This window comes from Orcinus orca, chromosome 3 (assembly GCF_937001465.1).
Source record: "Orcinus orca chromosome 3, mOrcOrc1.1, whole genome shotgun sequence".
Taxonomy (NCBI): domain Eukaryota; kingdom Metazoa; phylum Chordata; class Mammalia; order Artiodactyla; family Delphinidae; genus Orcinus; species Orcinus orca.
The window spans coordinates 67816842-67839641 of NC_064561.1; the positions used below are offsets into that span (position 1 = coordinate 67816842).

At 42.2% G+C, this 22800-nt stretch overlaps 1 protein-coding gene across 28 annotated transcripts in view; it reads right to left on the reverse strand.

Annotated features, from left to right (window-relative positions):
* LOC101287170 (protocadherin alpha-C2) overlaps positions 1-22800 on the reverse strand; it is a 171023-nt gene that overhangs the window by 77672 nt on the left and 70551 nt on the right. For 2 of the 28 annotated variants that reach the window (XM_049708643.1, XM_049708622.1), the window contains exon 2: positions 12511-12873. The exons of 25 other annotated variants lie outside the window; for them this stretch is intronic. In XM_049708643.1, coding sequence (XP_049564600.1) covers positions 12511-12873 — 363 coding nt within the window. Of the gene's footprint in view, positions 1-12510; positions 12874-18043; positions 18380-22800 lie in introns of all 28 variants that reach the window. One more of the 28 variants, XM_004280256.4, reaches the window with a different exon arrangement.

Below are 22800 nucleotides of genomic sequence, written 5' to 3' on the forward strand. Positions count from 1 at the left end.
CACCAAAAACTCAGAAAGATTGACAACTCATCCCCAAACAGGACGTGCAAAGTGAAGGGGAGAGAAAGTACTGAGATACTTTACAGAGTGTGACCAGAAAACTGTTCTGCAAATTTGCTCTCTGTAAATGTTTAGAAAACAGCACTGAGGTGGGGTAAGAACTGGCTTGATACCCATAAATTCTCCAGCTTTGTTTTTTGGCCGGTCTTCTGTACGGAAATCGGGACAGTGATCTGTTTTAAGAAAAACAGCTCTTGGCCGCAATAAATACTGCCAGATTCCGCCTAGCACCCAATAACCAGTGGCTTCTCCAGAAAGGGAGGAGAGCTGAAAAAGAGACTGACATTAAACACTAAATTCCTCACTCAAATCCTTCTTTTAATACAATTGCAGTGTCCAAAGCCCCAGGAACCAAAATTTGAAAGACAAAAGCCAAATAGAGATAAAGAATTGAAGCTTTCAGGGCATTATATTTCCTGGTCAGAAAACTGCCTAAAAGTATCGATAATTATTGAAGCTGAGTACAGGACACATGGGGTTAATTACACAATTCTCTCAACTTTAGTGTATGTTTGAATATTTCTCTAATAATTTTTTAAATTGTCAGTTAAAATGGAGGTGGGGGCAGGAGTAGATAGGCAGCTCCAGCTTTCTGGTTTTAAGACTAAAAGTGGGATTGGTAACTTCAGTGTGCCACTAAGAACCAGTCTCCTCTGACCATCACAAACCCATTCCTTATTTCTTCCAAGGAAGTAGGGCAGGCTGCCACATAAGGCAATGTAAGTATATAGTAAATGCCCCTGACTAGTTTGTCTTTCCGAACTAGGGAACCAAAAAAATCATTGACGCCAAGTCTTGAATAAAATTAAAGTGAGAAACCTGTCAGCCCGTTGAAATGTTGTTCGGTAGAGTCATAAGCATAGCCATCATTGGGGAATCCTCATTAGGATGTGAAATAACTAATAAAAATTGAATTGATTCCTCACCAAATTTCAGAACCAAAACTGATTTTCTACTTCAGTGTGAGAGATTATTAGGATTTGCATTTTCTCAATTTAATGCTGCTAACCAAGCTAACTGCTTTGGGGTAAAAGGTTATACTTTTCGCTTTTCCATTAGCAGCAGATGAAATGCACCTGGAGAGATGTACTCAACTTTTGGAAGGCCCGTGAATTTTACACCTGCAAGCAAGCTTCTTATTATCCCGGGTTTAGGAGGATAGTGAGGCAGGAGATAGATGGGCTCCAGGGTAGACATTTACAACTAGCCTCCTGCTCACACTTCCTGGGGTTAGAAGAAGATGGGCTCCAGGCCGGACATTCATTACCAGCCCCCTGTTTACATCACATACAAGAGACAAATGGGCTCCAGAACTACATATTTATGACCGGACTCCAGTCTATATTTTGAGATCTGCACCTTGATGTAAAAACCAGCAACAGAAATAGGATAAATAACTGGACATTGGACATTTTTATGGCAGGGACCGAGTGGGACTAAACCCTGTTAAAAGATCAAGAGTTCATACATTTCCCATCCTTGGGGCAAGGGAAATATTGCACATGCTTAGAAAAGGCTCCTTGGGGGTCAAAAGGGAGGGGGCACCACCCCATAATATGTGATGCTAAGGCCATCCCATAGCCTCTGGGCTGTGTGCACGCATGCTGGGGAGGGTCCTAAGGCAGGGCAGGTGTGGAAAAAGAAACCAGATAATTGGCCAAAGGTAAACAAAGACCCCGAAGAACTGCCCTATATAGGTGACTTAACCACCTCTTTACTGAACTCCTCCTCATTAAGGAGGGCACCTACACCCTTTCTCTCCGGGTGTGCATCTCTGCCTTGCTTCTATCTTAACTAAACAAACTGTGCTCTCCCACTTGTTGTTGTGCTGTGTCTCTAATAATAAACTTTGTACCTGTTTTTACAGTTTTGCCTCTGTGAGAAATGCATTTTTCACTGGGAGCAAGAGCCAGGGGGTGTGGCAGCTAGGATTCCTGGTTTTCATCCAGGCTACCCACGTTCAATTCCTGGGCAAGGAATTAAGATCTCGCTTCACGCCATCACTCACTTCTGCCTCTCTGAGATCAATAGGATGTGTGGGTGTGGATTAGGAAGTGGGGAGAAAGGAAAACACATACTGAGAATCAGCATGGAAAATCTTGACAAAAACTCTCCCCCATTCACACACTTCTCAGACTTTTGGCTTCCCTTTTCTCCTGTTTCTGTTTAAACTGCCACTGATGTTTATTTTAAAAAGATTTACTTAGTCTCAGGAATAAGTAGATAGAGCTCTCGTAGTAGAATTTGTCCCACCATCTGCCTCCCTATCTTTAGGCATAACTGGGATTTGTGGGAACGTGGTATTTACTGACATAAACTGGAGTTTGTGGGAAAGCAATATTTGCTCATATAAACTGGGATCTGTGGGAAAGCAACATTTAGGAGATACTTGGGGTATTTGGATATCCCAAAGATGAGAAAGTCTCAAGACTTTTTTGTTTTGTATAAGATTGCTAGGTGAATAAAATCATAAATTAACAAAACTTCTCTTTAGCAGAACCTTTCCTTTCTAGTATTTCATTTTGCCAGTTTATGGCATTTTCCATAGTGTCTCCTAATTCAAATATTTTCAAGCTTTTAATTAGGTGCAAGTACAAGTTTAAGTAGACTCTGTGCAAAAACATTGTTCTGATTTCTGCTTGGGTTCTATTGCAAAGACTGTTATTATAAAGCTCTCCCACCAAACTTGGCCGTAATCTGTAAATTCAAGAGATTTCTAGCCATAATGCATAAGTTCATATTAGAGATATTGAAGCCAAACAGGAGAATAATCTGAATACCCACCAAAGAGTTTGTCAGCAAAAGGATACTGTACTTTAAATAAGATTTTCTTAGTGCTTAAGATCATTCCCTGGGAGTATGTTATGTACTTATGGGAACTAAATTAAAAGACTGAACATGACAATCACGTTAAGCAAATTTTCATCCTGTAAAATAGCTTCACGTAGTGTTAAAATCAAGCCTAACAGGGTGGGAGTTGTTTGAGGGTAGAGATCTGTATCACTCAATTTTGTTTCTTAAATATCCAGCTAAGCGTTGGGCATGTAAATTAAGTGGCTATGTATCTCGATACATAGCGGCCTGGCCTACGTCATTCATTGTTTCTTTTTTTACTTGAACACCTTACCAATAGCACACTGCTATAGAATTTCTTTCTCAAGTTTGTACTACCGAGTTTTTCTCCATAATATAGTATCATTTAAAATGTCATAGACCCTTTTTCAGCTGCATCACATACCTTTTTTATGATGGATTAAAAACTAAAATTCACATCTGTTTTTTTCTAGATGTTATTAGGCCACAGATCAAAAAGTCCTAGACTTTTTTTTTAATTTATTTATTTTTGGCTGCGTTGGGTCTTTGTTGCTGTACGCAGACTTTCTCTAGTTGCGGGGAGCGGGGGCTACTCTTCGTTGCGGTACGCGGGCTTCTCATTGCGGTGGCTTCTCTTGTGGAGCATGGGCTCTAGGGCACGCAGGCTTCAGTAGTTGTGGCACACGGGCTCAGTAGTTGTGGCTCGCGGGCTCTAGAGTGCAGGCTCAGTAGTTGTGGCGCATGGGCTTAGTTGCTCCGCGGCATGTGGGATCCTCCCGGACCAGGGCTCAAACCCGTGTCCCCCGCATTGGCAGGCAGACTCTCAACCACTGCACCACCAGGGAAGCCCTAAAGTTATATCTTTGATGAAACTCTTTAAAACATTTGAACTTCAACCATAGTATATATGAAGAGAAGTTACCAAGTGCCATGAAGATTGAACTAAGATAAGAGAAAATGCTGAGATAGGATTCCTGCCACTAGGAGACCTTGGGAAAAGCTGGTAGATTGGAGTTTTCCAGAGTAGTGCTTCACACTGAGATATAAAACCAAAGGTCCCTTGTTTGGAACAAAAACATCTAGGTACATAGGCTAAATCAGGCAGCGTTTTCCTGTAAACCCATTTGTCAGTGCAAAATAGGAGAGAAAGCAGGACTGAATGTGATAGTGAGCAGAGGCACCATTGTTTCAAGAGTGAACCTAAGGATACGGTAAAGTTAAGAGAAAACTCTAGATGACAAATTGCTCTGCAGCTGCCAGTTCTCATTAGTTGGAGGTATGTAAAAGCTAAGGTACACGCAAACTCCTCTAACAAACGGTAAACAAGGAAATGATCACGTTAGTCCAGAGCACTGCTGGCCCATCCATTTACACTTTCCACCTGCAGATAGCTGGTCCTAAAGGAACTCCTCTCAAAGATAAATAGTAATCAAAAAAGAGCCAACATAGGATCTACATAAATATTACAAGAAGGAATAAGAAAATAAATATGAAAAATAACAGATGAGAACACACGGGTCTCTGGAACTTTCCTGGTGATCCAGTGGTTAAGACTCCATGCTTCCACTGCAGGGGGCACAGGTTCGATCCCTGGTCAGGGAACTAAGATCCCACATACGGCATGGCCCAGCCAAAACAAAAAGCAAAAAACAGAAAAACCCCACAGGTCTCTAGAGGTCTCTAGTCAGAAGATTTATGAAACAATTTTAAAGGGTCTCAGAGAATTAAGAACTCAAAACAAAGATACAGAATTTCAAAATGAAAAGGCCACAAAAGACCATGAAAACTGAGCTGATGCAATTCATGAAATAAATGGAAGAGAAATATAAAATCAGAAATAACAGAATATAATAACAGAAATTAAAGCCACATTGGAAACAGTAAAAAAGTGAACAGGCTCTGCTTGGTACATAGTCAAGAACAAGAAGAAACATTTGAGAAGGCTGAGAAAAATAAACAGAAAGAACAAACTTCCCGTTTCAGCTCCAACATGTAAAGAGCTTAGAATTTATCACTCCTTTCCTTATAATAACAACAAGAAAAGCTGGATACATGACTTTTCCTGAACCCATCAGAGAACTGAGTTTACAGGGAAAACCTCCGCCCTGAAATCTGGAGAAAAAAGCAAATCCAGAGAGTCACAGCCAAGATCTGCTTCCACGGAGCAGAAGCCACTAGAGCCAGAGGCTGGTAGGGAACACTTAAATGGAAATTTTGACAAATTGCTGAAGGCTGAGTTGTGGACTATCTTGAGAGTGAGAAACTCCTGGAGGGCACAGTTGGGGCCCCCTACACCCAATTTTACGGGCTTTACTTTCAGGAACCCCACTAGGTTCTCAAAGCGAACATCCAAGAAACATTCCCTTGTGGCTCTGGCAGGGAGAGAGGAAGCGTACTCCTTCTGAGATATGCCCAGAGGCTTCTCCTTTCTTCTTTTAAAAAAGCAATTGTATGTAACAATATGTATAAATGTATTGCTGGGCCTATAATATTTAGAAATGAAACAACTTTGCCAATTACAGTACAAAGGAGGTGGATAGAAGAACAGCTGTATTAGATAAGGAAAGGACAACAGATGGTAATTCTGATCCACATCAACAAATGAACAGAACCAGAAATGGCAAATAAGAAACACTATAGGGCTTCCCTGGTGGCGCAGTGGTTGAGAGTCCGCCTGCCAATGCAGGGGACACGGGTTCGTGCCCAGGTCTGGGAAGATCCCACATGCCGCGGAGCGGCTGGGCCCGTGAGCCATGGCTGCTGAGCCTGTGTGTCCGGAGCCTGTGCTCCGCAGCGGGAGAGGCTACAACAGTGAGAGGCCTGCGTACAAAAAAAAAAAAAAAAAAACACTATAAATATATAATTGCTTTCCTTTTTTCTCTCAGCATCTTTAAAAGATATAAAATTATATAATGTAATAATTATAACAATGTACTTTTGGGTTTGTAATATATAGAAATATATATTGGTTTCCTGCAGCTGCTGCAAAAAAATTACCACACATTGGGTGGCTTAAGACAGTTTTTCTCACAGTTCTGGAGGGGAGAAATCCAAACTCAAGGTGTTTGAGGGGCTGTACTGGAGGCTTCCGGAGGCTCTAGTGGAGATTCCATTCCTTGCCTCATACAGCTTTTGGTGGCTATTTGCATTGCTCCAATCTCTGCTTCTATCTTCACATGGCCTTCCCTCTGTGTGTGTCTTCCCTTTTTCTATCTCTTATAAAAAAAACTTCTCATTGGAATTAGTGCCCACCTGGAAAATCCAGGATGAACTCATCTGAAGATCCTTAACTTAATTACATCTTCAAAGTCCTTTTTTTCCTAATAGGTCACTTTCATAGGTTCTAGGGGTTAGGAAGTGGACATATCGTTTTGGAGGCCACATTTCAACCCACTATAAGATGTAATAGCTATAATAATAATAAAGCAAAAAGGGTGGAAGAAAAAGAGCTATATAGGAGTAATATCTTTCTGTCTTAATAGAATTAAGTTAATATAAATCTGGAGATACTGTTAAGTTATAACGTATATAGTAAATTCTAGAGAAACCACGGAGAAAATAACTCAAAAATACAGTTTAAAAAAAATACAGTTTAAAATTCATTGAAGGGGGCTTCCCTGGTGGTGCAGTGGTTAAGAATTCGCCTGCCAATGCAGGGGACACGGGTTCGAGCCCTGGTCCGGGAAGATCCCACATGCCACGGAGCAACTAAGCCCGTGCAGCACAACTACTGAGCCTGTGCTCTAGAGCCCGCGAGCCCCAACTACTGAAGCCCACGCGCCTAGAGCCCATGCTCCACAGCATGAGAAGCCACTGCAATGAGAAGCCCGCGCACCGCAACAAAGAGCAGCCCCAGCTCGCTGCAACTAGAGAAAGCCTGTGTGCAGAAACGAAGACCCAATGCTGCCAAAATAAATAAACAAATAAATAATTTTTTAAAGATGAAAATATTAAGGAGTAAATTTAACAAAAGAAATATAAAATGCATACTCTGAAGACTATAAAACATTGTTGAAAAGAATTAAAGAAAATGTAAATAAATGGGGGGAAAATCCCATGCTCATGAAGATAGTATAATTTCATACTGTTAAAATGGCAATACTCCCCCAAGTGATCTACAGAGTCAACAATTTCCCTGTCCAAAGTAAGCTGGCTTTTTGCAGAAATTGACAAACTGATCCTAAAATTCATAAGAAAATGCAAGAACACCCAGAACAGCCAAAACAATATTGATAAAAAAGAACAAAGTTGGAGCACTAATGATTCTTGATTTAAAAACTAGGTACAAAGTTACAATAATCAAGAGAATGTGGTAGTGGGTTAAGGATAGACATATAGATCAATGGAATATAATTGAGAATCCAGAAATAAATTCCCACATTTATTCATCAGTTGATTTTCAACAATGGTTCCCAAACACTTCAATGGGAAAAGAATAATTCTTTTTCAATAAGTGATGTCAAGACAACTGAATATCCACTTGCAAAGGAATGAAGTTGGACCACTACATCACATTATATACAAAAATTAACTCAAAATGGATCAAATGACACCAGCAAGATGTCAGAATAGAAAGTTCCAGCCCTAATTGTCCCACAAAAATACCAACTCGTAATGATATATGTCATAAAATACCCTTGCAAAAATTCCATAATCAAGAAGTTGGGAGTACCTAAGTGAGCATAAAGCTGAAACAGCTGTATTGAAACAAATAAGAATAATTTTACTTTACTCACATCAGCCCCTCCCCCAAGCTGGCACAGCTAAGCACCAGGAAAAAACACCCTGGTTCACTACTCCACCTTCAAGGGGAAAGAGAAGAGTAGGGCATGTGTCCAATGTTTCAGCTTCTTGGAGGGCTGCCTGGGGGACTAGTTTTTATATTGCCTCGCTCAGAGAACTGATGGAACTGGTGTAGTTTGGATGCCTGAGAGCCCTGAAGAACAAAAAATAGCAAGGGGGCAGCTAGCTCCCTTGGGAAGGAGAAAGAAGAGTGTGAATCCAGCCTTTCAGGTTTTTGGAGTGCTGCTCAAGGAACTGGTATCTTTCTCACCTGACTTGGAACTGTCAGGGAACCAAGATACTTTAGATGCCTAGTGGCCACTGAGAACAAGGGAGAACAACTTGCTGCTATAGAACCAGAAAATTGAAATGTGACAGAAAGACAGTAGAAGGAGCAAGAGAGATCATTTTAAAGTATCTGATCAAGAGATGCAAAAAGAAAAAATAGTGAAAAGGAATGAAGAAAGACTATGGGAATTAAGGGACACCATTAAAAGAAATAATCACTGGAGTTTCAGAAGAAGAGAGAGAGAAAAAAGGGTACAAAGCTTATATAAATAGTGATGAGAACTTCCCAAACCTGGGGAGGGATTTGGACATCCAAGTTCATGAAGCCAATAGGTCACCCCAAATTTTCAATGCAAAACCATCTTCTTCAAGACAAATTATAATAAAACTGTATAAAATCAAAGATGAAAAGAGAATTTTTAAAGCAACAAGAGAAAAAAGTTTATATTAAACAAGACAACCCCTATAAGGCTATCAGCAGATTTCTCAGCAGGAGAAATATGCCAGGAGAGAGTGGGATGATATATTCAAAGAGCTGAAAGAAAATAAATGCCAACCGTGAACACTTTTCTCTACAAAGTTGACCTTCAGAAATGAAGGTGAGGACTTCCCTGGTGATGTAGTGGTTAAGAATCCACCTGCCAATGCAGGGGACACGGGTTCGAGCCCTAGTCCGGGAAGATCCCACATGTCGCGGAGCAACTAAGCCTGTGCGCCACAACTACTGAGCCTGCATTCTAGAGCTTGCGTGCCACAACTACTGAAGCCTGCATGCCTAGAGACTGTGCTCCACAACAAGAGAAGCCACTGCAGTGAGAAGTCTGTACACTGCAAGGAAGAGTAGCCCTGCTCACCACAACTAGAGAAAGCCCACGCACAGCAACGAAAACCCAAAACAGCCAGAACTAAATAAATTAATTAATTTAAAAAAGAAAAAGAAATAGAGGTGAGATAAAGACTTTCCCAAACAAAAGCTGAGAGAGTTCATCACCATTAGATGTGCCTTACAAGAAATGCTGAAAGGAGTTCTTCAAGCTGAAATGAAAGGCTACTAACTGGTAACATGAAAACATATGAAAATACACAATACACTCATAAAGGTAAGTATATAGTCAGATTCAGAATAATCTAATACTGTAATATGATGGCATAATAACCACTTGACTCTAGTGTAAGGGTTAAAAAACAAAACTGTAAAAAATAGATATAGCTAAAAAAATAGATATAGCTATAATAATTTGCTAAGAGATACACAATATAAAAAGATGTCAGGGACTTCCCTGGTGAGGCAGTGGTTAAGAATCTGCCTGTCAGTGCAGGGGACACGGGTTCGAGCCCTGGTCCAGGAAGATCCCACATGCCACGGAGCAACTAAGCCCATGTGCCACAACTACTGAGCCTGCACTCTAGATCCTGCGAGCCACTACTGAGCCCACATGCCACAACTACTGAAGCCCACACACATAGAGCTTGTGCTCCACAACAAGAGAAGCCACCGCAATGAGAAGTCCATGCACCACAACCAAGAGTAGCCCCCACTCGCTGCAACTAGAGAAAGCCTGCGCGCAGCAACAAAGACCCAACACAGACAAAAATAAATAAATAAATAAATTTATTTTTTAAAAAGATGTCAATTATGGCAACAAAAACAAAAAATAAAGTAAAGGAAGAAGGCTTCCCTGGTGGCGCAGTGGTTAAGAATCCTCCTGCCGATTCAGGGGACATGGGTTTGAGCCCTGGTCCGGGAAGATCCCACATGCCGTGGAGCAACTAAGCCCATGCACCACAACTACTGAGCCTGCACTATAGAGCCCATGAACCACAACTACTCAGCCTGCGTGCCACACTACTGAAGCCTGCGTGCCTAGAGCCTGTGCTCCTCAACAAGAGAAGCCACCACAGTGAGAAGCCCACGCACTGCAACGAAGAGTAGCCCCTGCTCACCTCAACTAGAGAAAATCCCACGTGTGGCAACAAAGACCCAATTCGGTAAAAAAAAAATGGATAAATAAAATAAATTTTAAAAAATAAATAAAAACAAAGTAAGGGGAGAGTAGAAGAGTAGAGTTTTTGTATGTGATAAAAGTTATCAGCTTGAAATAAGCTGTTATAGCTATAAGACATTTCAAGTAAGCCACAGGGTAACCACAAAATAAACAAACAAAAAACTATAGTACATATGTACACACAAGATAAAGAAAAGGGAATCACAGTATACCCCAATGGAAAATCATCAGTTCACAAAAGAAGATAGCAAGAGAGGAGGAAAAGAACAAAGGAACTACAAAACAACCAGAAAATGATGAACAAGATGGCAATAGTAAGTTCTTGCCTATCAATTATTACTTTAAATGTAAGTGGAATAAATTGTCCAATCAAAAGGCATAGAATGGCTGAATAGGTTTAAAAAAAAAAAGAAAAAGAAAAAACCAGCTACATGTTGCCTCCAAGACATTCACTCTCAAAATGAAGATATGGAAAAAAGACACTCCATGCAAATGGAAACCAAAAGAGAGAGCAGAGGTATCTATACTTCTATCAGACAAAATCAACTGTAAGTCGATTAAGTAGAAAACTGTAACAAGAGACAAAGAAAGCCATCAATAGTGATAAAGTGGTCAATTCATCAAAAGGATATAATAATTGTAAATAAATATGCACCTAACATCAGAGTACATAAATACATAAAACAAATACTAACAGATCTGAAGGAACTAACAGACAACATTACAATATCCACTTTCATCAATGAATAGATCATCCAGAAAGAAAACCAATGAGGAAACATTGAACTTGAACTATACTTTACACCCAATGTACCTAACGGATATAAACAGAACATTTCATCCAAGGGCAGCAGAATATACATTCTTCTCAAGCACACATGGAACATTCTCCAGGATAGATCAGATATTAGGTTCAAAACAAGTGTAAGCAAATTTTAAAAGACTGAAATCATATGAAGTATCTTTTCCAACCACAGTGGTCTAATATGCAGAAATTAACACACTCTTGGAAACCAATGGGTCAAAGATGAAATCAATGGGAAATTCAAAAATATCTTGAAACAAGTGAAAATGAAAACACAACATATCAAAACTTATGAGGTGAAGCAAAAGCAGTGCTAAGAAGGAGGTTTATAGCAATAAATGCCTACATTAAGAAAAAATGACCTAACTTATGTGGAATCTAACAAACAAACTCATAGATACGGAAAACAAATTGGTAGTTGCCAGATGCAAGGGGTGGAGGGTGGGTGAAATGGGTGAAGGTGGTCAAGAGACAAACTGACAGTTATAAAATAAATAAGCCCTGGTGATGTAATAATGTACAGCATGACTATAGGTGACTATAGTTAATAATGCTGTATTATATATTTGAAAGTTGCTAAAGAATAGATCTTAAAAGTTCTCATTAAAAGAAAAATATTTTTGTAACTATGTATAGTGATGAATGTTAAGTAGATTTATTGTGGTGATCATTTCACAATATATACAAATATTGAATCATTAGGTTGTACATCTGAAACTAATATAGTATTATATGTAAATTATATTTTTTAATTAAATTTAAAAACAAATGTTTGTTAAATGAATTTAATTAATGAATGTTCAATCTAAAAGGAAGACCTTCCTAACTAAACCTAGAGACCTTAAAATCCATAACAGAAAAACAGAGAAATTTTTAAAACACTTTTATATGGCAAGATATACCCTAAACAAATCAATATATAGGAGGAAAAATATTTGTGGTATAGATGGAAGATAAAAACTAATTATTTGGGACTTCCACAGCCAAAAATAAAAAGATAAATAAATTAATTAATTTTTAAAAAATGATACATCCGGAGTGTGGAGTACTACACAGCTATTAAAAGTGTCAGATTTGTAGGGATTTCCACGAGGTATTGGTGACTGAGAAATGTAAAATGCATTATCTCTTCTAATAAATTATCCAAAAGAAACAATAACAAAAAACCCCACCAGGTATATGCATGTGAATGAATAATTAACTGAACATAAAAATGTTAAAGGAAATCATATTGGTTATCAGACAGGGGAACAGTGGTGTGTCTAGAGGAAAATGAGGAGGGAGCAAACAAAAAAAGATTTTTTAAAAAGAAAGAAATATGCACCTTTAAAAAGATGTTATGTTAAAAATTATGGCACTGTTCAAAACAAAACCTGTATGTGGGTAGAGGAATAAATTTTAAAAATAAAGAGATTTTAAAGTGTTTAATTATGGTTAGCCTCATTAAAGCAAAAGTTTTCTAAATGCTCAAGTACTCACAATGTGGAGTTTCTTGAAAATGCTTATGTAGGTAATAAATACTTTAAAACTATTAAGAATACAACAAAAACAAATTATTAACATTATGAACAATATTATGGCTTTTGCCTTAAGATTTCAATCTGAAGAATTATGAAACTAATGTCAGTAATACTCATGAAATACCATAATGATGAGCAAAATTAAAGAACGATCTTAAAATTGAGATTGAAGAATCTTAAATAGAAAACTGTGAGGAGGGCTAAAACAGTAAGAAAATTTCAAATACGACCTCACCTCTTTCAACTGTTCTGAATCTGGTTCTATTTCACCTGTTACCTCTGCAGAACTCAGACAAGGAGGAAGGCTGGGGCTGAAGGCCATGAGGTCGGCCTTGGGCGGCCCCTCCCCAGAGCACACCCGCTGCCGCCTCTGCTGCGAGTAAGACCAGCTCCCCACCGCGCTGGAGTACACCAGCGTGGGCTTCGCGGGTCCGCACGCGCCCTCGCTGGGCGGCGCCGAGCACCGCAGCGCCGTGTACAGCAGCAGCGTGAGCACCAACAGGCTGGACACCGCGCAGATGGCGATGATCAGGTACACGTTCACATCCACCAGAGCGGCCTCCGCGCCAGCGGCGCCCGTCGACGCCCGCGAAGAGGCCTTGGGCGCCTGGCCGCTGTCCTCCAGCGACAGCAACACGGTGGCCGTGGCCGTCAGCGCCGGCTCGCCGTGGTCCTTCACCAGCACCAGCAGACGCTGGCGCGGCGCGTCCGCCTCGTCCAGGGCGCGCGTCGTGCTGATCTCGCCCGTGTACAGCCCCACGCGGAACGGGCTGCGCGCGCCACCCGCCGCCGGCTGCAGCTCGTACGACAGCCACGCGTTGTAGCCCGAGTCCGCGTCCACCGCGCGCACCTTCGCCACCACGTGGCCCGCGCCCACCGACCGAGCCACCAGCTGGCTCAGCGCGCCCGCCCCGCCGCCCGGCCCGGGCAGCAGCAGCGCGGGCGCGTTGTCGTTCTCGTCCAGCACGAACACCTGCAGCGTCACGTTGCTGCCCAGAGGCGGCACGCCCGCGTCGTGCGCGCTCACCTGGAACTGCAGCAGCTCCAGCTCCTCGTGGTCCAGCGGCTGCAGCGCGTACACCTTGCCGCTCTCCGCGTGCACCGACACGTAGCTCGACAGCGCTCGCTCGCCCACCCGCCGCTCCACCAGCGAGTAGGACACCAGCGCGTTCTCCAGCGCGTCCGCGTCCCGAGCCGACACCGTGAAGATGTGGCAGCCGGGCGGGTTGTTCTCCTTCACGAACACCGTGTACTCGGGCTGCGCGAACGCGGGCGCGTTGTCGTTCACGTCGGCCACCTCGACGGACACGCTGGCTGTGGCCGACAGGGAAGGCGAGCCCGCGTCCCGCGCTGTCACTACCACCTCATAGTTCGCCACGCTCTCGCGGTCCAAGGCGCTGTCAAGCACTAGTGAATAGTAATTCTTGAAGGTGGACACCAGCTTGAAGGGGCTGTGGGGCATCAGGGAGCAGGTCACCTGCCCGTTGGCGCCGGAGTCGTGGTCGGACACGCTGATCAAGGCGATGACAGTGCCCACCTGAGCGTCCTCTCGCACCGGAAGAGCCAAAGAAGTGACGGTAACTTCTGGGGCGTTATCATTTATATCTACTATTTCCACCAAAATGGTACAATGACCCGCCATTGGAATATTCCCCTTGTCAATTGCTTCCACGGATATTTCATACAATTTCTTTTCTTCGAAATCCAATTTACCTTTTGTCCGAATTTCTCCGCTGCTGGGATTTATGGAAAACGCATATAATACTGTAGGCGATACAGGTCTTCTAAATGAGTAGATTATGTCTGCATTTGTACCATCATCAGGGTCTGTGGCATTTAGTTTGATCACTAATGTTCCATTAACTGCATTCTCTAACATTCTCACTTTATAAATTAAGTGGTCAAATTCTGGGGCGTTATCATTCACATCCAGGATTGTAATCAGCAGCTGAACTGTGCCGGTCAGCTCGGGTTTGCCTCCATCACTAGCTGTCAATAATAAACTATGTTCCTGAATTTCCTCTCTGTCCAATGATTTCCTTAACACAAGTGATAACGAAGACGTTTGTTCACGGTTGTTTTGTGTGTCCAAAGTGAAATAATCGTTGGGATAGACTCGGTAGGTCAAGGCGGAGTTTACTCCAATATCTGCATCAGATGCGCCATCTAGTGGGAACCGAGTTTCCGGAGGTCTAGATTCAGCAATGATTATTCTTTTTTCACTTTCAGGGAACACAGGCGGGTTGTCGTTAATATCTGTAACTTCCACCTCCACATGAAACACCTGCAGCGGCCTATCCACGATCACCTCCAGGTGGATGCTGCACTCCGCGCTCCGCCCGCACAGCTCCTCCCGGTCGATCCGAGAATTCACAAACAAAATGCCATTCTGCAGATTTACCTCCAGAAGGTCCCCGCGGCCTTTGGACGCCACCCGGAACAGGCGCGGCACCAGCTCCTCCAGCTCCAGCCCCAGGTCCTGGGCGATGCGGCCCACGAAGGTGCCGTGTTTGGCCTCCTCCGGAACAGAGTAGTGGACCTGGCCGCTCCCCGCCTGCCATGCTGCGAGGAGCAGAAGCGAGAGAAGCAAAAGCCGAGTTCCTGGGCCTCCTCTCCAGGAAGACAGCATGGTACACTCAAAAGCCTTCAGAGGTATCTGAAGTATATAGACTACCTTACCTCAAATGCCTCTCAAGGTCTAATTTTACGGGCTTCTATTGCGGGAGAATTCACTAGAGGTTTTCCACTATCTGCCAAATTTTCTGCGGGGAGGAAAGAGGGGAGGCGCTTTCTTCGAGGAATTGTTCTCAGTGAAGAGCGACACCATGCGCATGAATGTGTAAGTGTAAAAATGACTCGGTCCATATTTTCGGGATGTAGGGTTTTTTTTTCTTGCATTTCGTGACATTTTTCATTGCAAATACGTAATGGAAGATTAAATATTTTTCTTTCCAGCAACAGTAAATCACTGTATTCTGCTCAGCACTGGATGCTAGTTGAAATTGGTTGATGAGTTCCATCTTTCCACAAGTACATTTTCGCATGTGTAAAACGTGGTGCAGAATTTGTAAAAACAGGTAATATTCTACATTTGCTTTTAGAACTCAGACTCTAGTTCTGCACAGCTTTGTAGATTTGGGTGGGAATGTCCTTTTCCTGTAATATTTTTGAGACCTATTCAAACAACTCCCTTGACTCAAAATGGAAACATAACGAATCACATAAGAATAAAACAAATGAATGTGGAAATTTGGTAACTGATATACAAGATTTTAAATAAACACAATATTTATAAATTCCCCCAAATATGACTGTGAAATTTGGATAAAATATTTGTATTCGAAGGAAATGTCCATCAATGTGCGTATGAGTTTGTATGTGCGTGTGTGTGTACATAAACACACAATGTAGACCATTTAGATATAACAATTCTTTAAAGTTCTGGATTCTCTTTGTATAAAACATGCCAAGAACTAGTATATTATGTATTTGCTAGAAATGAAATTACTACCAATAGGTTAAATTTCCCTCTTCTCTCTCCGTATCTTACACCATCACTGGAGAAATTCCTACTATCATTTAAACTGACTGATTTTCCAAGTAACAACAGGTAGATACAGATGGTAACACATCTCTAGCAAGGAAGAAAGGAAGGGGCTCTTACTTTTATCTAGTACTGTACCTATCTTTACCAAGTTACCAACATCCAGGCCAAATAGGGCTAGGAAAGAAAGAACATAGCCCCAATAATTCTCTTGCCTGTTTTGTGCACAACTCTGCAGGAAATAAGAGTTGGGTTCATTTCTGAATCTTTGCTCCCCTCTGAAAATGTGAGTAGAGCATTTGGTATTCTCTCACCCTCATCCTCCTCATTGCTCCATTACTTTTATTAACATACCTTTACTCTTATAATGGGAATCATTTTTTGGTTCTAATTGTTCTTGTCTATCAGGCCCTACCTGTCTCATTTATCTGTCTCATTTATCTCTCCACCTAACCTAGACTACACAGTCAACCATTTAAAACATGCCCTTCCAGACACCCTAAAGGCACACACCTACTTATAGCACCCCTCTAACATTTTCTTTAGCTTCCAACACACAGCCTAACTATCCATTTTCTCCATTCCTTCTACTGAGCTTCTCAGTGTGTTAGTCACTTAACCAGGATTACTATATTCTCTACAAGTTTACTCTCACCTTTACCTCACTTGAGCCCTCAAGTGAATTCATAATTCCCGCCTACAGAGATTCTTCCATATTTTCTTCTCTCTTCTCAAATTCCCAGTCTCATTCCCACAACCTGTTTCTCAGATGATTTACCCAGAGATAAAAGTCATCAAATATGAACTCAATGGCTCTCTTCTTATGTCAACATTTTTCTTTATATTCTCTATTACTCATTCCCTACTAAGGAAAAATCCCCCCACTTTTATGGCCAACCCTATGCTCTTATTTTTTTCTCTATTCTATTCTCTTTCATATTTTCCATCTTCGTCTTCATTCTTTCTCTGCCTGTCTCATCTTCAGTATCTCCCTCTTTACTTGCTTCTTTCCCTCTCACTAAAAGACACTATGGAAAGGCTTTGTGTGGAAGAAAGTTACAAGATGTAAAATGCACTTTAGAAGATTCACCTGATAATTGTGTCAGAGCAGTAGTATGCCATAATGAGTTGGTGATCCTTCAAAACTGAGTTTGAGCCACTTTGCACAGTCTATGTGGCTTAAGTTTCAGACTTCTTAAAGTAAAATTCCGATGATAGATATTGTACCTGCACCATAAGAGTGATATGATAATTAAATAAGATAATACAATTAAAGATCCTAGAACAGGTCCTGGAAAATAATAGGGGACCAATAAGTACTCTTATGTTTTATTGAATCAAAGAAATGTTATTAATTGTAAGATGCACCATTACTTGTGTGCTACCAAGAAAAAAAGGCAAGTAAATTATTGTAAACCATCAATTATAAGGTGTATACTGGGGCTTCCCTGGTGGCACAGTGGTTGAGAGTTCGCCTGCCGATGCAGGGGACGCGGGTTCGTGCCCCGGTCCGGGAGGATCCCACATGCCGTGGAGTGGCTGGGCCCGTGAGCCATGGCCGCTGAGCCTGTACGTCCGGAGCCTGTGCTCCACAACGGGAGAGGCCACAACAGTGAGAGGCCCGCGTATCGCAAAAAATAAAAAATAAAAAAAAAAATAAGGTGTATCCTGCTTTAGATGGATATTACAATATTTTAATGTTATTATATTTATGTAAATAAGAACAATACTGTAGCCAATCCCATTTGAAAGAAAGAAGGCACTCCATGGGAATAACATAAAATTATTCATCTTAGCAATAATAACATAATTTTTATTATTGTTATAATACTCAAAAGGAGATTTACTGGAATTAGATTGGTGGGCAACAAGGCTATTTTACAAGCCTATGCACATAAAGAGCAGTAAAGGAATCCAGTTAATGATATCTGGGAACTCTCTGCACTAACCTTGCAAGTTTTCTTTAATCATGAAATTAAGTACAAATTAAAAATAAATTTGAGTTATCAGAACCTAGACAGTTTTTACTCAAACGTACTTATATCTTTCAAGGCGAACCATTCATAGATAATATGAAAAATTATAGAATGAGAAAAATTTTAAATGTGGAGATCCATGGCTTCCATTTCATCTTTATCCCATTATTTAATATTACTTGAAAAGTTGGGCTAATACACGAAAAGTTCAAAATGACTAATATACTTGAAAGATATCAAGGACTTACTTCACTAGAAGGACTTAAACAATCTTCTCCTGACGGTTGAAGACAGGGACTGAAGGCCATGAGATCTGCCTTGGGCGGCCCCTCCCCAGAGCACACCCGCTGCCGCCTCTGCTGCGAGTAAGACCAGCTCCCCACCGCGCTGGAGTACACCAGCCTGGGCTTCCCGGGTCCGCACGCGCCCTCGCTGGGCGGCGCCGAGCACCGCAGCGCCGTGTACAGCAGCAGCGTGAGCACCAACAGGCTGGACACCGCGCAGATGGCGATGATCAGGTACACGTTCACATCCACCAGAGCGGCCTCCGCGCCAGCGGCGCCCGTCGACGCCCGCATAGAGGCCTTGGGCGCCTGACCGCTGTCCTCCAGCGACAGCAGCACGGTGGCCGTGGCCGTCAGCGCCGGCTCGCCGTGGTCCTTCACCAGCACCAGCAGACGCTGGCGCGGCGCGTCCGCCTCGTCCAGGGCGCGCGTCGTGCTGATCTCGCCTGTGTACAGCCCCACGCGGAACGGGCTGCGCGCGCCACCCGCCGCCGGCTGCAGCTCGTACGACAGCCACGCGTTGTAGCCCGAGTCCGCGTCCACCGCGCGCACCTTCGCCACCACGTGGCCCGCGCCCACCGACCGCGCCACCAGCTGGCTCACTGCGCCCGCCCCGCCGCCCGGCCCGGGCAGCAGCAGCGCGGGCGCGTTGTCGTTCTCGTCCAGCACGAACACCTGCAGCGTCACGTTGCTGCCCAGAGGCGGCACGCCTGCGTCGTGCGCGCTCACCTGGAACTGCAGCAGCTCCAGCTCCTCGTGGTCCAGCGACTGCAGCGCGTACACCTTGCCGCTCTCCGCGTGCACCGACACGTAGCTCGACAGCGCTCGCTCGCCCACCCGCCGCTCCACCAGCGAGTAGGACACCAGCGCGTTCTCCTGCGCGTCCGCGTCCCGAGCCGACACCGTGAAGATGTGGCAGCCGGGCGGGTTGTTCTCCTTCACGAACACCGTGTACTCGGGCTGCGCGAACGCGGGCGCGTTGTCGTTCACGTCGGCCACCTCGACGGACACGCTGGCTGTGGCCGACAGGGAAGGCGAGCCCGCGTCCCGCGCTGTCACTACCACCTCATAGTTCGCCATATTCTCGCGATCCAAGGCGCTGTCAAGCACCAGCGAATAGTAATTCTTGAAGGTGGACACCAGCTTGAAGGGGACCTGCGGTGTTAGTGAGCAGGTCACCTGCCCGTTGGCGCCGGAGTCGCGGTCGGACACGCTGATCAAGGCGATGACGGTGCCCACCTGAGCGTCCTCTCGCACTGGGAGCGAGAGCGAAGTGATCATTACCTCGGGGGTATTGTCATTCAGGTCCAGAACTTCCACCAGGACCGTGCAGTGACCTGCCATAGAAGGAATCCCTTTATCAATAGCGTTAACCTGAATTTCATACTCATTATTCTCTTCAAAATCCAGTTTACCATAAATCCTAATTTCACCTGTTTCTGCATTTATTGAAAACATACATTTCTCACTCACTGGCAGAATCATTCTGATTCCATAGGAAATTTCTCTATTTGGTCCTTCGTCTAGATCAGAAGCGTTTAGTTGAATCACTCTGGTGTTGTTTGGGATATTTTCAAACAGCACTACTTTATAGCCAGGCGTATCAAACTCAGGAGCGTTGTCATTAACATCCAGGATGGTTATTTGAATCTGAACAGATCCTGTTAGTTCGGGTTTACCGCCATCCAGAGCGGTCAGCAATATATTAAGTTCTGGCATTTCTTCTCTATCCAATGACTTCCGAAGAATGAGTTCAGGCAATATACTTTTATCGGTTTTCGTTATTACTTTAAGAGTAAAATACTCATTTAGACTTAACCTATAGGTCACAAGAGAGTTTAGGCCGATATCCGCATCGGAAGCGCCCTCTAGAGGAAAACGAGAGTCCAGAGGAGCAGATTCAGAAATAAGTACCTTTTGTTCTCCTCTGAACACCGGCGGGTTATCATTAATGTCCTTCACCTCCACCTCCACATGGAACACCTGCAGCGGCCGGTCCACGATCACCTCCAGGTGGATGCTGCACTCCGCGCTCCGCCCGCACAGCTCCTCCCGGTCGATCCGAGAATTCACAAACAAAATGCCGTTCTGCAGATTTACCTCCAGAAGGTCCCCGCGGCCTTTGGACGCCACCCGGAACAGACGCGGCACCAGCTCCGTCAGCTCCAGCCCCAGGTCCTGGGCGATGCGGCCCACGAAGGTGCCGTGTTTGGCTTCCTCAGAGACCGAATAATGGACCGGGCTGCTCCCTGTCTCCCAGGCTGCGAGGAGCAGAAGCGAGAGCAGCAGGCGCCGAGCTTCGAAGCCTCCTCGCCAGGAAAACTCCATTGCAGACAAAGAGATCTCTGAGGTGAGACTGTCAGTTTTAAGAGATAGCTCGCCTGCCAACATTTATGACCAGTCTCCCCTTCTGTAAGTATATATTTAGTAAAATTTACCCAGCATTCCTGTCAGTATGGAGTCGATTATTCTGTGGATGGTTGAAATCTGGGCGTGGAGAAAAAGTTTTCCCTTTTCACCTTTTGAGTGTACAGCGACATCATGTGACTGATTATGTAAGTACAAGAAAGATCCTGAGGTTCTTTTTGGTTTAGCCACTTTTTGGTTCACTTTAAATCTATTTCGACTTTTTGGATATTTTCATGGATCATTTGTAAATGCCTATTTATTTAATATACATGATATTTGTAACAAAGCACAATAATTCTATTATACTTCAGTTTTAAAAATAGTCTGCTTCAAAGTCGATCATAAAATAATTGAAATGTGGCATGTCAGAACCTACTCCTTAGCTATCATGGCCAATAAAATAAAGAATAATATACATCACCTCTGCCCTTATATTGCTTACAATTCACATTTGTAATGATTTTCATCCTTCAAAAGCACTTCATTCTAAGACTTTAGGAGAAAGCCAAGAATTCCCTCATCTAGTAAAGGCAAAGAAACAAATATTTCATTCATATAAATTATTTTATTCATAAACCTGGTGAATACTATAATTCATCATAAATATGGAAGATGTTTTCGGTTCCTTGATACTCAAATGTGATTACTTTTCATACAACTGCCCTCATTCACATAATATGTTGAAAAAATGAAGCTTCGGTATGGATTCTGGAATATTTTACTCTAGCAGGAGTAAAGGATTTTCCTGTAAAATGTTGAGTCAAAGCCTCCAAATTTCATAGTATTCTGAAGTGGCAGTAGAGCACTAATATGAAAAAGATCACGTGAAATGTTTTGGAGCCCAATCTCATTGACAAAAGTCAAAAAAATATGAACTTCATAATGACCATTTAGTTTCCATCTAAATCTTTCCTTTCAGGCCAGTTAGTAGTTACACAGAATATGCTTCTCTTCAGAAAATCACAATGGTGACTATGATTCAAGGGAGAATAAAAAGTCTTCATAATTTTATTCATTAATACAAGACCAGCTTTAAGGGAAAACAAAACACAGATAAGATCCCACAGCTAGTTGTGAACAAGTAAATATATTATTTATAAGCTCATTTAAATTCAAATCAAAATCTTTAAACCAATAAGTGATCACCATTCCTTTTACATATAATAAAGGAAACTGAGAAATTAAATCTTTATAGAACCAGAAAATAATAACCAAGAATGGTTCTACAAGTATAAAATAACTTAAATAAACTACCACACTGGCTCTTAATTAATGAAAAACATATTTGAATTTTGATGCTACTGGACTATTTAAATTGTCTATCACCATCAAGCTTCTTCATTTTATATCTTCCATTTTCAAAAATAGTCAATGTACCATAACTGGTAAGCAACCTTATTGTAGTGTGTAGGTAGTCCTCACACACTGTTAGACATAATTAAATTATTAAACAGATAGGAACATCTAAATTTAGCTTAATACTTAAACAACCAAATTAAAAAATAGGATGAAATTACAAGTTTACATCATAGAACGTAATCCTGAAATTAAAAATAAGTATAAGAAGACACTAAATTTGTGCCATAGAAATTAATCCACATAATTTGGAATTATCTAAAATGTGCATTGATTACTTATGTACTGTGTAAAAGTAATGATTTGCAAAATTTTAACCTTTACTTAAAACATTCCAATTTCACATATATACACTACCAAATGTAAGGCAGATAGCTAGTGGGAAGCAGCCGCATAGCACAGGGAGATCAGCTCCGTGCTTTGTGACGGCCTGGAGGGGTGGGATAGGGAGGGTGGGAGGGAGGGAGACGCAAGAGGGAAGAGATATGGGAACATAAGTATATGTATAACTGATTCACTTTGTTATAAAGCAGAAACTAACACACCATTGTAAAGCAATTATACTCCAATAAAGATGTAAAAAAAATTCCAATTTCATTTTATTAAATTTAAATGACGTTCAGTCATTCCAAGAACTTCATTGGGAAATTGGTTATAATGTATGTCCTACCTAACATCCACATTTATTTATATTTACAAAATTTCATAAGTGATATGATGGTTTAATCACTTTTGAGTCTGAAATATTTCATATTTTAACCTTGTTGCCTAATTTGGAATAAAGAATGTTTTTAGACAATTAATGTTGAGAAACAAAGTTTCATAAACAGAGGTCCAAGAATGAGCTTCAGCATGGGATCCTTGAATATTATGCTAAGTGGTATGCTGTGTAATTTTAAGGGGAGAATGGCCATATATGACTCTCATCAGATTCTCAAAGAGGTCAGTGATTCCAC